We start from the raw sequence: 18,542 nt of genomic DNA, 5'->3' as shown, positions 1-18,542 counted from the left end.
TACGGAATGTTGTGAATTGCTTGTATTTCTCCTAAACTTCAAAAGTCACGACGCAAAATTCGCCAAGTTGTGGTCTGCGAAAGACCGAGTTCTTGTGAGCGACACGAAATCGACTGTCTAGGATTCTCCTGCACACTGTCACAGAGTGTGGCGATGTTTTCGGCAGATCTTGCATTTCGTCGACGTACGAGTGTTGGTCGATCGTTTACTGAACCAATGGATTCAAACTTATCCACCACATTGCGAATAGTCCTCTTGGTAGGGCGATTGTGACAACCGGTACGTTACCCGAACAGAACACCCATTTTTATAAAAACAATTTTATTATTTGTACGTATTGTTGAATGATATATCCATCCAAGGCGATTTGGCAAAACATACTGAATAAATGACAGCTAATTTGACAGATGTAGCTTCAACAAGATGGCCGTTATCAATTGTCAAAGTTCGGAAGTCCCCGTTGGAAGACCCTATATGATATTTTGGAAGTATTAGGTTATGTAAGTCACCAAAAATGTATTCACAGAAGGGAACATTTCTTGAATCATATTTCATACGAATAACACCCTTAAACTGTCTGTCAATCAGAGAAGCTGCAAATCTCCATGAATATTGTTACGCCTATGACGATCAAGCGATCGAACAGCCACTGAAGAGTAGGACAATGTTTCGTGTTTAACGTCGCGAACGTGAAGGAGAATCTCTTGAAATATCGTCGAATAACCGAAGAAATTCGTGTAACAACGAGAGTGTTCCGAATAGGGTTTATATTACGCACTTCTCGGCTCTCATGAATCCATCAGTTACATAGATGGAGCAATAATAACAAGTTCGGAATAACATTTAGTTGAATCTTCAATCGTATCTTAGTGATGTATTCGTAAAACAATTTTCTATTACAGTTAGTATGAAGGTATTCCAACTGTTTAAACAAAATTTCAGGTTTGTGATGCACTGTTTGGAACCTTTAGTGTAGTAATGAATATTACTGGAGTTTTTTCCCAACACCAAAACCGTTATTTTAACACCTCGACACGTGTTTCTATCACCAAGTGATCATCCCTGCAAAATATGGACAGACAAAAAAATCTATCGAAATAAGATATAAGGAACACTTAGCACACTTAAAATATGGAACACCTGAATAATCAGCAGTCGGCCATCATATTTTGCAACAAAACCATTCCATTAGTTAGACAAGTTAGCAACAACAGGCATCTAGATGTCTGTTGTTGCTAAGTGTAGAAATAAGTAAACATAATAATGTCATAAATAACGATGGTGGACCTATACCTAATAGTATACTATAGTATACTATAGCTTGTTGAAATAATATTTCATTTACGATTTACCTACTATTACATAAGGACACATTGTAAGTTCAATTTAAGACTAGTAGATAAGGAAATATTGTGAAATTAATTTTATATAGCTAATAATATTTTATTTATTAGAATCACCTAACTAATTCATAAGGACACATTGTGAAATTCATTTAAGACCAGTAAGATAGTGAGACACGCAGGTTCCTATAGTATAAATTAGGATAGCTTTGTAATTATGATTATAATCTGTTCAGAAATGAGAGAGACTACAGCAGTATATCTATTTATATATTTTAGTGCCATAAGCATTCAAATTATTTACTCTCAACGAATTGAATAAATGAATTTTCACGACAAAAATACAATATTTATTCGAACAAATAAAATAACAAATCTACTATGACAAATGTTAAAATATGTCCAGTAGTAACCAAGACATTCTTCAACAAATAGGTATTTAGTTGAAGGGGATTGAAAAACATTTTTTTTGAAGGCGGTATAAATATATATTCCTTTGAATACTGTCAACAGACACATCGCACCTATCAATAAGACCGACTTGGCTTTTTAGAGCCAAGCGCGTTGAATGAACAGCTATACAACATGGAAGCTAGTTGTTCGGGAATCGTGAAGCGTCCGAAATTGTCACCATTAAATATAAATGAAAAAACAATTGTTATGAATGTATATAATTCTTTAAGAATACAATATCCGCCCCAAATAAAAAGTAAGGAGGAAGTAGTGCAAAAATGCGCGAGTATGACCGGTGTCAATAGATCGACACTTTTTAGAATTCTCAAGGAACTCAAGGAAAACAACAACTTTTTCGAGCCGAAAGTATCCACTGGTGGAAAGTGTTTGGTTATCGATGAAGAAGTGAAGAATTCTATTAGGAGAACAGTACACTCTTTTTACATAAAAAACGAAATACCTACATTGAATAAAGTTTTGTCAGTTATTCGTGAAGACAGTTTTTTTCCTGATATAAGAACTATATCATGGAAGATATTACATGAGCAGAATTTCACTTTTGGAAAGCAAGATAGAACATGTTAATAGAAAAATCAGATATTGTAGAATAGAGAAGAAACTATTAAAGAAAATAAAAAAATCCAGCGTACTAGGTAAATCTATTTTTCATTTGGATGAAACATGAGTCAATGAGGGTCATACCGTCTCGAAAGTTTGGCAAAATCAGAACATCAAAAGTGGAAGACAAGCCTTTATGGAAGGTTGGTCCACTGGTTTGAAAATTCCAATTAGAAAAGGTCGTCGTCTTATCATCACTCACATAGGCAGCAGTGAAGGATTCGTTTAAGATCGATTGATGGTGTTTGAATCGAAGAAAAATAGGAATTTTCATCAAGAAACGGATGCCACAGTATTCAAAGAATGGTTTAAAAACATACTTGTAAAACTTCCACAGGGATCCGTAATAGTAATGGATAACGCAAGTTACCACAGTAGACGAGTCGAGAAGCTGCCGACATTGTTTTGGAAGAAAGCAGATATTACTGAGTGGTTACAAATGAAAGCTATTCCTTTTGAATCGACCATGTTAAAAGCGGAGCTCCTCAACTTGGCTAAACGTCATAAGTCAAAATTCGTCAGGTATGTCACCGATGAGATGGCGAAGACTAAAGGAATGTCGGTTCTTCGGTTGCCGCCTTATCACTGTGAATTGAATCCAACAGAGTTGGCTTAGGCTCAAGTTAAAGAATTCATCGCAAGGAATAATAAAACCTTCAAGTTGTGTGAAGTAAAGAAATACCTATACAGTGCTCTGGAAACAGTCGACCAAAAAGCTTGGGAAAAATGTATCCACAAAACAATCAGATTCGAAGCAGAGATGTGGGATCTGGATGATCGCATAGGCTCATTATCAGAAAAAATTATTCCAGTTATCATCAATCCTAATGAAACGACGAATCCCTGTAGACTTTTTTCAGATTGAAATTATCGCAATTTCTTATTCCCATTAAATCTATAAAATTGTTTCTGAATCAACTATAAAATCCAATAAGAAATATGAATCTTCATTTCCAAACCAACAAGAAAATATAAAGTGTATCTCTCAGGGCAGCCACACTTTTCTACTTCATAAAAATGTCAAAGTCGAAGCCGAAACGTCGAACAACGCAAAATTTTGAACGCGGTTCAACTCGAAATCAGATGTTCAAATTTCTAACCGCGGAAATTTATTCTATGTGTATACCTATTTGGTGATGTTTCGAATACTTTATCCATCTTCATTATCATACCGACGATCAATTTGATATTATCAGTGTCAATAATAATAATAATGTCAAACTTATTTACATCAGAAGACGAATTATAACTACAAATTATAATGTTTTGATTTGAATAGGTTGGATAAAGAAAATGGATAGAGTCTTCAAAACGTCACCAGATGATACATATTTCTTTTAATATGCCAACTCTTTTAAATTCAAGTTAATGACAAATTTCATTTTTTTTTTCAAAAAGCTAAATTATCAAATGCAGTAATTTTTTGCCCTTTCTACATTTGTATTTATTTATAAATTTAATATTCTGATTATTTTATAGATCTGTAGAAGGTAACAATTCTAAATAATAAAAAACTATTTCAAATATAAATTGTCCTTCCCAAAATAAAATATTTGAACAAAATTAGTTTTCACCATATTTCAATTATCTTCTCATCATACAGAATATATCAATGGATATTTTATATTAATACCCCCAGTCCGACGCCTATTAATATCACCTTAAACGTAATATCAGAAAAAACATCGAGCGGTTCTTTTGGCGGTATTTTCGCATTCTTTGTCAGTGTTTTCGCGTTCTTTGTCACATTTCCCTATTTTAATGGATCGTTAGCGGCGTCCTCAAGAGATATAGAGGGTAGACATATCTCAATGATTTTGTAGATGAATTGCAGTGCTATTTGCTCAAGACGACTATGTTGCTTCCTTTGATGTAGCGGCATGTTTGCATTCTTGAAATGCTTTTACTCTCAGACAATACTGAACAAACTATAGTTTGATTTTTCCCTTGAAGATGATCACTTGGTGATCGAAACACGTGTTGAGGTGTTAAAAATGACGGTTTGGTGTTGAAAAAACTCCAGTAATATTCAAAATTTCAGATATTTTTGGTACACTATTGAATATCACTATTCTTGTTCACAAAAGTATTCACTGCTGAATGAAGTGAATAAATTTCTACCTGTCATTCAGAGTAAAAACTGTCTGATCTTTTTTTTCTGTAAATATAAAGAATAACGGATCGTAGTTCATGTTTGTAAAAAATTCTAGCAAAGATCTCAGTATGTCGTCTACCCACACTTTACTTTTTGTATTACCGTAATGTATATATCCTCCCAAAATTGGAAAGTTTATTTTAAATTTCACAAAACAAAGCATTGTGAGTAATTTCAAGATGTGATAGTTGTTCAAAAATGTCTGTGATATTGGAGAGATTTAACTGGATGAATATTAATGATTTCTGATACATCATACAATAATTTTTATATACAAAATTCACTTGATATATCGGCACTTTATTTCAAAAACTTAAAAAAACTATGATACTTATGATACGGGAGGATATTTTAGTTCAGAATAACTCCACCAAATTTCATTTCATTCAAGGGAATAATAAAATATAAATCACCTTATGAAGTCAGATGAAAAGAAATAAGCGCTGGCCTGAATAAATGCGGCTGAATTCATTATGAAAAAAAAAGGAGAATGAAGTTTTACAACTATATTTATTTATCCTTTCAGTAGTTTTCATTCATGTTTCTGCAAGTGAATCGATTTCAGTATCATTTATTTTACGAATATTGTTTTATCTATAATATGTGATCTCTTCATTGTATAGAACATACAATGTATGGAACTTATAATATCAATTTTACCCTGTTCACGGTAAAAAATAAACTCCCTGTCATACCGCCCCCACAAATCCGTCATGTATATTTTTCTTACCTTTATCCTTTTCACCGTCTTGTTACTATTATTTTGTATTTGAACCGTTACGTTGATGTCTTCCCCATGTGAATAGATTGCTTTGTCCAGCAAAGCTGTCAAACGAACTTGTCCGTCGCTTAACAAGTAGAATTTTTCTGCGAAAGCTTTAGGGGCAGGAACGCCGGCTAGGTAGGCCGCTAGGCTTGGTCGTTGACTTCCACAAAGGTTGCGGTAATACTGGCCGATCCTTGTCTGAATAAAACAAAAGGAAAAATAATAAAGCCGAATTTCTTATAGGGATACTTTGTGAGCAAATATTCATAAAATGTATTGAGGATGTTTCAAAAGCACAATAATTAATTAACTGCTACAATAGCAGGCTGCTAGCAATTTGAATATTTTTTCAGAACTTTGCCGTTTCTCCCCACGGATTTATTCATTCAGTGGAAATACTTTTGACAAATTTTCTCTGACGCAACTTTTGAAACTACTGAATCACATAAAAGAAATAGAATCGATTTAACAAGGAACAAATGACTTTCGTTTTGATGTTTTTTTATGTTATACGGGAGCCGTAAAAAATCATTGATTATAGTATGGCATTCAGCCATACTATACAGCCATTTTATCAAACAGTGTGCATTGTATGACGGTTCAGTTTACACCTGAAGAATTTAGGAGGAATTTAAATCACCACGTATGACTTCGTTATTACGTTCAACCTAAGTTAATTCAATAATTTTTATAATGTAAGTACTACTTTGTCAAGATAACTAACTGTGGCTCATATCCTTTTTCTTTGCAGCTGTTTCTTGTTTTACTGAAGATGGGTGGCTCACTCCACTCGAAACATGTCTAATTGCCATCAGGTTCTGACTTACAAATATATATGTATAAATTTCGTGTATAAATGTACTTTCAAAATCATACAAATCGTGATTAATAGAGAGCAAAATATTATCCTGAGAATATCTTGACGGAAATTGTTGGTTGAAGTCGAGCTGAAATGGAACATGGGAAGGGAACGTTTCTGACTGGTAGAAATTAACATCGAGGTACTTTCTTGCTCGAAACACATTCGCTTTACAGACAGAAGTGTTTGTAATTCTTCTTGTGCAAGGACATTAATTTGAGACCTGAACGAAATGAACAGATCAATATTCTTGCAGGCGGCAAAATACACAGGACATAGATGAACTTAAGAGTAATTTTGAAACCAGTCTGGAAATACTGTGGCGAAACGAAAAAGTGATTCTATATTTAGTATTAGGATATTCGGGGATCACAGTAAGTAAAAAAGCAAATGAGGATTAGTAGGAAAGGGGAAATCTTCTTGAAGGGGCAATGAAAGGACCGCGTGAAAAAAAAACCAAAGCACTGCTTGAACAGAATACGTAATTCCATAGACACTGTATACTTAGAGGATAACTGAATAGTATAACCGTATGGTGGGAGAAGCAGGTTGATGAAAACATGTTTCAGTTTTTTGCCTCATGATTCTCAAGATAACCTTTGCAAAAATGCAAAATTCAATGAATATATTTTTTGATAAGGATAGACCTTGATGTCAACAATTAAATTTTAGACTTTCCTGCGTTACCCTTCAAAACAAAGAATTGTTGTGTTGCTCAAAATTACTTCTGTCACAAATTCTGTAGACTAATGGTGCTGTATGCTCTTTTATCTTCCATTGCAATGTTACATAGCCTCTGTTCATATATTTAGTATGTTCTTCAATAAATATAATGTTCATACAGTTTCTCAGTATTTAAATCATTACTCCATTTTTAATTCTTGCCTTTTTATGGTATAATGAAATCATAATTTCTTGGTAAAGAAAAGTTTCGGCTTTCTTCCTCTCCATCTCTATACAAAAAATGTGGGAATCTTTCAAAGAAAGGAAGGAAATGTTTTACATCGGATGTTCACCAGTGAGGATGACAGTGATTCATGTAAGTGAAATTATACCTCTTTCATTTCCTATATTGTGTAGGAATCCTGTGAATAATAACTGGTTCAAATCCATAACGAATGTTTGAAATACAAACTGAATAGAGAGAAGTGTTTTTGTATAATTCAGTACTTGTGATATACTGTTTGGAACCTTTGGTGTAGTATCTTCCTCTTTGATGTAGTATCTTCCTCTTTGAAGATGATCACTTGGTGATCGAGGTGTTGAGGTGTCGAGGTGTTGAAAATAACGATTTGGTTTAGGAAAGAAACTCCAGTAATATTTATAATTCAGTGTTCATTACGTATTTGTTACGAAAGTATTTTTCTTTCGTGTAATTTAATGTTTAATAGCTGTTTTCCAGTTTATGTCTGAAAGTTACTTCTTTGCTTGATGTAAACATATTTGTATAGAGTTAACTTTGTAAAATTGATTGCTTCCTTCCTATGTTTGGAAGATTACCACATTTTTTCGTGTAAAGATGGAGAAAAAGAAAGCCCAAACCTTTCTCACCCAAAAATTAGTGTCTCCTAAAAATTTACCCCTTTCAATTTGAAAAAAATCTTGTTTTTTATATAAATACGGTGTCTGTAACATCGAGATTCCCTCAAAAGTTTGAGGTGAATGAGAGAAGTTGAATGAAAAACTGTTCAATATGAAAGTTTTATATATCAACGCATTGTAATGTTTTAAAATATTTTGCAATTTACAGGATACTCAGTGGAAATATGGCTCATCAAAGTTAGCTTTCATGGAATAAGATATATTACTACCAATGAATATGAAGTTAAAAAAGTAATTATCAATCTGAATAAAGGTAAATCACCAGGTCTTGATAACATCAGGTCTGAAACTCTGATAGAATTCGTCAATTATCTAGCAAAACCAATTACTTATATTATAAATAGAGCCATGAACACCGGTAGTTTTCCAGAAGCCTTTGAAACTTCGATGATCAAACCAATTTTTGAATCCGGAAATAAAAATGAGTTGATTAATTTTCGTCCTATATCGTTAATCAGCCATATAGCTAAACTATTTGAGAAAATATTAAAAGTTGGAATAGACAAATATTTGAAAAAATATAAAATACTCTCTGACAATCAATATGATTCGATGGATAATGGTAAACCATGGCTTTGTGTCTTTGTTGATCTGTCCAAAACTTCTGATACGGTTTCACATAAGAAATTGATAAAGGTAATGGAAAACATCAGTTTCGAAAGGACATCGCTGAAATTATTTGAAAACTATCTCTCTGATAGGAAAAAGTGCATCAAAATAAATGAAACACTCAGTTCTTACTGTACCATAGAATACGGAATCCCCCAAGGAACGGTATTGGGGCACCTCCTATTCAAATATCTACTTGAATGATTTGTTTAGGGTCAATTCAGAAGGTACCATTATATAGCCATACTATATCGCGATGATACTTGGAAAGAATTGAACGACAAGGCTGAGGGATATTTCATAAAAATTGTCAGTTGGTTCAAGAGCAGGTTGCTGACAATCAATACAAAAAAAAACTCACTTTGTACCTGTCACTTATTTCAGCAACAACTTGCCAAATTATAACTTCGTTGGAAATCCATAATGACAATGACATAATGACTATAAATATGAAAGAACATATAAAATATCTTGGCATAATAATAGATAAAAATGTAAGATGGAATAAGCACGCAGAATATGTTGCGAATAAAATGAGGATTCTACTGAACAAATTAAAGTTTTTCAAAAAGATTGACATTGCACAGCTACGAACATTATATTTCAGTCTAGTACAGTCCCATATCAACTATGGAATAATTGGGTGGGGAGGTATTACTGATAATACTCTCAGGGTTATCAATGTCTCTCAAAAATTTCTCATTAATATTATTTTTAATAGAGATTATACCTATCCATCTGAAACACTTTTCACAGAATCTAAATTTTTTACATGTAGACATCTATATTTTCTAAGTCTTGCGATGTATCATAGAAGATATGAAACAAAATTATTGTCTGTGGATCACTTACACAATACCAGATTTAAACAAAAAACCTCAAGGATTCCTAAAGTGCTTACTTTAGGAATCCTTGAGGTTTTTTGTGCTTACATGTGCTTACATCTCGAAGTCAAAGATTTTTCACATACTAGTGCCCCATTGTCTATGCAGAGGTTCCATTTGAAATAAGGTCTATTACAAGTGTAAAGTGTAAAAAAGTTGTTGATTTTTTCAACATCCGAGAGGTGTTCAGGAATTGCCTTTTGACCTTGTTTCTTATAAACATTTAGCTCTGCTAGTTCCTTCCACAATTGTTTACTTTTCGATAAGCAATAGTTATGCCTTCTTCTCGAGATTTACCGTTCGATTTGTGAGATTCCTCAACTCTTTGTAATATACCCAGTGATGAGTTGGAAATTAGTATTATTTAAGTCAGAACGAAATGATTCTGGATTGAATTTTCTGAAGTCTCTAAAAGTGTAAATGAAGATATTTTCTTTTATATTTGCGATATCTGACCTGCATGATACAAGAAAGTGATCCGAAAACGAGCTACAATCGACCGTTGTAGAAAAGCGTGTTAGATATACTATCTGTTTCAAACCGAAAGATTCAATGATCTCACTCAGAGAAATCAATATTTAAATCTCCAACACAGATCACATTTTCAAATTTCGGACATACTGAGGATAAACTATCTTCAAAAGCCGTTATGAAACTTGGAAGAGGAACATTAAGGGGGGTACATAGAGGCTAAGGCATATTTTACTTTATGAATAGTGAAGGTTATCCACACCTGTTCAAGTGCATTCCGAAGAGTTATAATCAATGCTGCTATCTTTGAGTGATATATATATATATATATATATATATATATATATATATATATATATATATATATATATATACAGTGTGACCCATTTTTAATGGAAACACCCCCCTAAAATTTGAAATTGTAAATCGATTTTAATAATTTTTTTTAAATGTCGAGTACTAAAAGGTCTACCTTGGGGCAAAATTTGAAATGTTTATTAAAGTTTCAGGGCATACTACGATATTTTTTCTCAGTTGAAAATCGGGACTTTTTATTAGCGATGTTTTTATTGAAAAAATCACTACGCCACTGGATTCAGAGTGCCTCTAAATAGGTGTGATCAAAATTTCATGAAAAAATATTCATTATTAACAAAGTTATGACAACTCAAAAATTCGAAAACTCACACAACTAACAGTTACAAAAAACACCGTATATCAACAGATATAGCCATATATAGCCATAGAATATTTTTTTATGATTTCAACAATAAAGTGCCGCCAGATGAAAAAAAAAACAAATAGCGTAAATATTTTTAATGAAAATAACGGAATTACATTCAAGTTTTCACGCAAATTAACCAAAACTAAGACCTAATATTTCAATTTAAATCTTAGTCGTGAAAGATTTAAGTGTACTATTGTCAACAATATTCACCTTACAGTTCTTCGAATCATTTTGTGTCATGGCTGCAAGATTGAGCGTAAGAGAGAAAATTGAATTTGTACGCCTTTTGGGAGATGACGTTAGAAGTGCTAGAGAGGTTTGTAGAGTATTTAATGAGAGACATCCAGATCGTCCTCGTATTAGCTGCGGTACGGTAAATAAAGTAAATAAAATATTCAATTAAACTGGTGCAGTATCAAATATGATGTTAAAAAGTAATCCTGTACAAAGACGAAACAGGAGTGACAGTAATGATCAAATCATTTTAGATTGTTTCGGAAATAATCCTAATGCCAGTATAAGAAATGCCACTTTACTTTTGAATATTCCACGAGAAACTATTCGGAGATGTCTCAAGGCGAAAAATATCAAACCTTTCAAGCCAAAATTTTTACACACACTTCAAGAAGGCGACGAAGCAAGACGCCTGGAATATTGTTTATGGGCCCAAAGGAATATTTAAACAATAAAAATTTCCTAAAAAATATTTTACATACCGACGAAGCCACTTTCACTACAAATGGAGTAGTGTCATCACAGAATTGTCGCTATTGGGCAGCGGATAATCCTAACTGGGTAATAAACTGTAAAAGCCAGTATTCCCAAAAAATCAACGTCTGGTGTGGGATATTGAACGAACGAATTATTGGTCCTTTCTTTTTTGAGTTGTCATAACTTTGTTAATAATGAATATTTTTTTCATGAAATTTTGATCACACCTATTTAGAGGCACTCTGAATCCAGTGGCGTAGTGATTTTTTCATTAAAAAAATCGCTAATAAAAAGTCCCGATTTTCAACTAAGAAAAAATATCGTAGTATGCCCTGAAACTTTAATAAACATTTCAAATTTTGCCCCAAGGTAGACCTTTTAGTACTCGACATTTAAAAAAAAATTTATTAAAATCGATTTACAACTTCAAATTTTAGGGGGCTGTTTCCATATATATATACATATATATATATATATATATATATATATATATATATATATATATATATATATATATATATATATATATATATATATATATAGAATAGTAGTTTTTCGGGGATTCGGTCTGATTAGAATAAATATTTACTCTTTTTAGCTGCCCGAGCTTTCGCTAATGTTTATTAGCTTTATCGAGGGCTGTAATATAAAAAGGACATAATAAATATATATATATATATATATATATATATATATATATATATATATATATATATATATATAAAACATAAATACATAAAACATAAAACAAATACAAAAAACATAAAACATAATAACGGATAAAACAGAATACCTGTGCTATGTGAGAATATTCAATTTGGAAATTTCAATTTTGAAAGAAGTCTTCAACATCAAAATGACAACTTTTTGACATTGAATAATGTGAAATACTTTTTCAAATTTTTTATTATCGTTCATTATGGGGATTTATACTGTGTTAATATTACAGGATGTATTCAGATTTATATTTTTGTTAGTAAAAATGAATAAATTTTGCTGAGGTTGTCGATGTCTGTCTTTTTGTTGATATTGTTTTCTTTAATTTTGATCTCAGCCATTTCCAGAAATTGCCTTTTATTTGAATCTGGTTCGAAATGGAGAATTTTGGTGTTAGTATAATTGGCTGAATGATCATTATCTAGAACATGTTGTGTGAGTGCACAAGAATTTCGTTTTAAATTTTTACAATTACTTTTATGAAGAGCTATGCGGGTTTTTAAATTGTTTTTTGTTTGACCTATATATATCTTATCACAATTGTTGCAGGGAATTTCGTAAACTACATGTGACTTTTCAAATAACGGATCTTCATCTTTCAATTTTGAATGTAGTTTAGTTAAGGGTTTAACTTTCCTTTGTGAAATTTTTATATTCTGTTCTTGTTTAAATACGTTTATGATTTTGCTGGACAATTCAGGGACATAAGGAATGGAAAAGTATTTGAAATTTGGATTTTCAGCTTTATTGTTCTCTCTGATGTTGATGATATTAGATGGAGTATTATATAACAATTTATTTAAAAATTTTGGAGGATAAGAATTAGTTAATAAAATATTGAATAATTGTTTTAAATTTTTTTCTACCAATGTAGGATGAGAAATTTTTTCTATTCGATTTTTTAAACCTAGAACTGAATTAATTTTCATTTTTTGTGGATCCAAAATACTATCAGTCAGGTAGAAAATTACGGTCGTTTCGGTGTATTCGGAGTAAAATCCGAAAACAATAAGATCATTTCTTTGAAGTTTGTTATCCAATTGAATGATTTCCTCTCTCAGTTTAGCGTTTTCTACTTCAAAGGATGTTATTGTATTGTTAGCTCCTATCAGATCAGCTTTTATTTCAGATAATGTTTCCTGTGTTTTATCTGATTTGGTATTTAGGTTAATCAGCAGCTTGTGAATATCCGTCAAAGTTACTTCTGATGGCATTTTGTTTATTCACACAGAATTAGAAAAATGTCCAGGAAGACGGCTATGCTCCCGAACTAATAGGAAAGAATGGAATGCTTTTTCGGCTTCGAGAGATAACGGCCGTTTTTGTAGTACGTTTTTGTGTCGTTTTATATTGGCAATTGATCAACTGACACACCAAATTACTGCTGGATAGCGTATATCTTACTACTTTATTGTTGTAAGAATGACATGAAATCACCGCCTATAAGTGGAAATCTGTGCAAAAACGCAATATTCTAATGTTAAGTTTTTCCAAATAACTGGCACTATTCTCAACAGCTCACTTAAACGCGTTCAATATTAACGAACTAGTTCAGTTCCCTCGGGACCTCGATGTAGCACACAGTGTATTGTTTCACGAACAACCGCTTGGATATTTTGGTTCAATCAATCGGTTAATTACACTCACCTCATTATCCAAGTCTTCATCCTCCCTTCCAGAAATACCATCGTCGCCCACTTTCCCCTGTGGTTCCTCGAGATCAACCCCTTGATCCCCCTCACCATCCTCCGAGCCAGACCCCACGCCGTTAGAGTGTGGCGTGAATGATACTTGAACGCCGCATCTGTTCTCGTCTACCGGAGAACAGCTTTGACGACGGTTTCCACCAAGCTGTCCTTGAAAATTTGGTGATGCACGGACAGGTAAGGAGAAAGAGCCTGAAAGTGAAAGCGAAAACTGTCAATACGTTTCAGGGGTGCAATTCTGTTAGCATCGCTTGAACTGTTGTTTCGGAGACAAAGGACAAAATATTGATTGTTCAAATTTGAAAGTGGGGTTAACGACGATGCCAGTGGCGTGTCGACCTATCTTAGGCTTGGGGACGTGTGTTAAATGTTTTCCACATAAAATTGGCAAGTACCATCAATACAAAAAAAGTATGTTCATATTGGTGAAGTTAATCTCAGAATAACTAAAAAATTGAACTCGTTCCATCAATGAAGTATTCTTTCTTAACAGAATAAACTCCGGATGATTGACACAATCCAGAAGAAGAAAAGCCCTGGGAAGTTTACTGTGATCATGAAGTTAGAAATTTTGCACTACCTTAATATAAAACAATCAACTGAAATCACTTCAGTGTGTTCTTGTGGCTACCGCAAAGAAAATTTCAGAAGATGGTTCGTAGGTACGATTCCAGGCACGGTACGGCCTGGATGGCTTCAGGCTCACTCAAAGGAGTGCCTCCTAGCTGGTGGGTGATGTAATCCTATATCTGTATTCTTTGGAGGACGTCTTACTGAAATGTTTCACACTAGACCTACTCCAAGTCATTACACTCAGATATTCATGAGCATCTCACACACAACATAAATAATATTGATACAAATAGCTCATTCAAGACCAGCAATAAAGTCCCTGTTATCTAACGGATTCAACAAGCATGTTTCATTGATATAGTCCAAATATTATCTCAATCAAGTCTCAAGTCATAAACCATATTCATAAATATACTTATGGGTTACAAGACTACATTTTCATTTGCGATCTACTGATTACTTTTCAACTTTTTTCATTTATGATGTTTTTGTGATTGAATATAAAATATCTAAGTGAATATCATTTTAACTAGTTTATTTTTTGTAATGTTTTCAAATATCCACTGCATTCGTTCCTAGTTTCATACGCTCTATCTTGCAATTTTGGTATCTTTTTCATGAATAAAATTGTGTGTTTGGGAAATGTCAATTATTCTGTTTCTAATTTTTTTCAAAATATTCTTGAAATATGAAAGATAGAATAGAAATCTTTTGAATACACTGACACGTTACTTGGCGAAAAACAATAACAATACGATTGCAAATTTTCACATTATAGACTTTATTGTCAGTACGCGTTTCACTACTCTCTCCTGTCAACGAGAGAAAATGCTGGAACCCCGAAACACAGTAAGGTGTCCATTGGGATCTTCTGACCACAAACTTATTTCAGATCATCTAAGCCGCGCAAAGTTTAGCATTACAGATCAGCTGAATGGGAGGATCCTCAAGACCATTTACCCTGGCTAGATGTTTTTTTCAGCTTTAAAGATCTATCAACTTGTGCTTCTGAAGTCACGGATGTTATACATATTCAAATTCAAATTCAAATTTTATTGCATCCATATCCTATTAACAAGTGATAGATCGGATTAGTCTAAGTTCACAAATTAAATTGTGCCCGATGAATATATACAAATGAAATGACATGACATAAATAACGGTTAAAAAAAAAGAGAAGATTGCATTCTTGATTGTTATCGAGTCAAAAACCGAATTTGAATCGAGTATTTCAGTGATGCATACTTCACCGCCTGGGAAAAATCACACAAAGATAAAGCAAGATATGAAGAAACATGATAAGGTCAGTACTGAAAGTCGCTAACGACAAAAAAGTTGGAATTCCCGGAGGGAGTAAAAGCATCCTTCGGCCAGTACTTTCTTTAATTTGCATTTGAAAATATCTGGACTTCTGCTCTCTCTCAATTCGAGTGGCAGAAGGTTGAATAGACGAATTCCAGTAGTCACTGGAGATTTTTTTTGCATGTAGTGACAAATTTTTTTCGGTAGGATACTTCTTTTGTTTCTGGTGTCATACATGTGAATATCGCAATGCCTTCTAAAGCTGCTTAGGTTCTTGAAAATGTAAGTCAAAAGTTTTAATAAATAAATACAGGTCACCGTGAGAATTTTATTACTTTTGAAGGTGTCTCTGCATGATGTTCTATAAGATAAGCCGAAAATACGTCTAATAATACGTTTTTGCAACACAAACACTCTTTGTAGTTCGGACGCTTGACCCCAGACAACGATACTATATGAAATAGCGGAGTACCCCAGTGCATAGTAAACTTCAAGCATATAATCTCGTTCCAGCATGTTTTGGAGGTGACCACATAAAAACATTTGTTCAGCTTGCCACAAACTACATCGACATGCGAGTTCCATGATAGGTTGCAGTCGAATTGTGTTCCTAAGAACTTCACCATTATAGATGGCTCAATTGACACTCCTTCAAATGAGAGCGGTAAATGCAGAGGTGTTCTATGTTTGCTACAAAACTCTATATATTCCGTCTTATTATGATTAATCCTAAGTTTATTTTTAAAGCACCAGTCCTTGAACTCTCTAGGATTGTGTTGACCTTTTCAGATAGTCTTACAGATGAAGTATCTGACACAGTAATGCAAGTATCATCTGCATACATAAGCACCTTTCCTTGAGATATGTGAATGGGAAGGTCGTTAATGAAAATGAGGAAAATTTGAGGACCGAGTACGCTTCCCTGGGGTGTACCAATATCTGTTTCAAATTCCTCCGAGATGACGTCATCATTCTTAACCAATGAACTTTCTTCGTTCGAGGAAGGACACGATCCACTCATTGATTGGGCCGCGGACACCAAGGTTATTCAATTTATTAGATATGAAAGAAATATCGAGCGAGTCGAAAGCTCTAGTAAGATCAAAGAAAATTGAGATCACAAATTCGCCAGAGTCCATTCTGTTGTTGACATATGGAACAAATTCCATCGTGCTTGTTTCAGTTGATAAACTACTACGGAATCCATGCTGGTTGTCACGTAAAACCTGATATGTGTTGAGACAATTTGTGATTCTATTGGCCATTACTTTCTCTATCAGTTTAGAATAAATAAAGTAAAGCGATTGGTCTATAATTCTCAATATTACTTGGATCGCCTTTTTTAAAAATAAGAATTATAGAGGCTAATTTGAGGCTAGAGGGAAATTTGCCTTGCAATACGGACAGATTGATAATATGCTCGAAAGCTGGTGCAATTATATCACTGGTGTATTTAATTACTGAAATCGGAATTTCGTCCGGACCTGTAGATTTTTTATTGGGTAATGAGTTCATGACCTCAAGTATTTCGTCCTTTGTGACGGTTTCAAAGAACATTGAGGCAGGATTGAATTCACCTGTGGTACATTGTGTGGAAAACTGTTGACCAAAATGTTCATTCAATTTATCAGTTATCACTGTTGATAAATATCGTCCAAACACAGGGGCCATGTTTTCTGGTTCGGTTAGGACCTCGTTATTAAAATTAATTTCAGATATTTTGTTAGATTTATGTTTTCCTTCAACTTTGTTTACAATCTGCCAAAGTGTTTTCGTTTTGTTATCCGATTCACTAATGATAGCTTTATAATGCGATTTTTTTTCGAGAGAAATTTTCTTATCAATATTCCTCTTCAGTAATTTATACTTCTCTTTTACCGTTATGTCATCTGTTCTCTTGCGTAACCAATCCAAATCCTTTAACCTTTCTCTCATTTGATTCAGTTCATGTGAAAATTAGATTTTTTCACTTTTCATAGATTTTTTTTTTGTAATTTTAGAAAACGAGCAATTGAAACACCAAAGAAAATCATTCATGTAGTTGTCAAATAGGATATCAACATCTTTGACGTGACTGGTATCAATTAATTCAAGTGTATTCAATACAACATAATCAATAGCAGAGGAACTTATATAATTTACTGTTGAAAATGATCTGGTATTTTCATTCATTAGAGACGTCATCTCATAAGAACTGAAAAGATCTTTCAATAATTTCGAGACAGAATTATTAATAGATTGATCTATGTTTATTTTTATTTATTTATTCATTTATTATTTATTATTTGTTCAATTACAATGAAGTAAAATGCCCAGATGAGCGTAGAACATGTCAGTGTAATAAATATACAGTTAAAAACATTTAAAAATTGAAATCAATTGAATGTGAGACATTTTAGCAGGTAAAATCTGAAGGGATGGTATCTTTAAAATATTCATCAGTTGAGTAGTATGCTCTATTTAGAAGAAAGTTTTTAAGTTTATTTTTGAGTGTTGTTTTAGAGAGGCTTTTTAATGCATTTGGAAGTTTGTTATATATTTTTATTAGAGTATACGGTATATTTTTCTGAATATAAGTAAAATTAGGAATATTAGAAACCAAATCTGCTTTATTTCTTGTTGGGTAGATGTGTGCTTTATCAAAGTCGTTAAAAAGCTTTGGATTGCTTTTAATAAACATTATGCTGTCAAGAATATACTGACTGTATAGGGCCAGTACTTTCTTTTCTATGAATAAAGGTTTACAGCTATCAGTTTGTTTGGATTTATAAATAATTCTAAGGCAACGTTTTTGAAGTGAAAAAAATTTTTTAACGTTCACAGATGCACCCCAAAAAATTAAGCCTTATTTAAGTCTTGAGTGGACTTGTGCATAATAGACAGACATTGACGCTTGAACATTTATTGTTTTAGTGATGACTCTTAGGGCATAGCAATGCCTTACAACATTTTCTGACAAAGTATCCAGATGAGATTTCCAATCCAGTCTAAAATCTAGCTCAATTCCCAGGAATTTTGAACTTTTACTAGTTGTTATTGTTGATTT

The 18,542-nt window shown here is 33.0% G+C and overlaps 2 protein-coding genes across 3 annotated transcripts in view; one reads left to right on the top strand and one right to left on the bottom strand.

Moving 5' to 3' along the window:
* The window catches only part of LOC111518159 (arrestin homolog), a 472,237-nt gene that overhangs the window by 38,732 nt on the left and 414,963 nt on the right, over window positions 1–18,542 (bottom strand). For both annotated transcript variants that reach the window (XM_074172905.1, XM_074172906.1), the window contains 2 exons: window positions 13,563–13,813; window positions 5,300–5,533 (listed from right to left, as the gene is read on the bottom strand). In XM_074172905.1, coding sequence (XP_074029006.1) covers window positions 5,300–5,533; window positions 13,563–13,813 — 485 coding nt within the window. The remainder of the gene's footprint in view (window positions 1–5,299; window positions 5,534–13,562; window positions 13,814–18,542) is intronic.
* Window positions 1–18,542, top strand: part of LOC111516748 (14 kDa phosphohistidine phosphatase) — a 188,490-nt gene that overhangs the window by 57,411 nt on the left and 112,537 nt on the right. The window lies entirely within an intron of this gene.

Source organism: Leptinotarsa decemlineata, unplaced genomic scaffold, assembly GCF_025532065.1.
Source record: "Leptinotarsa decemlineata unplaced genomic scaffold, Ldec_3_MD MMD2_tig00000199_RagTag_RagTag, whole genome shotgun sequence".
NCBI lineage: Eukaryota > Metazoa > Arthropoda > Insecta > Coleoptera > Chrysomelidae > Leptinotarsa > Leptinotarsa decemlineata.
The sequence above is the reverse complement of the archived record's forward strand: the minus strand, read 5'-3'. Positions and strand labels throughout refer to the sequence as shown.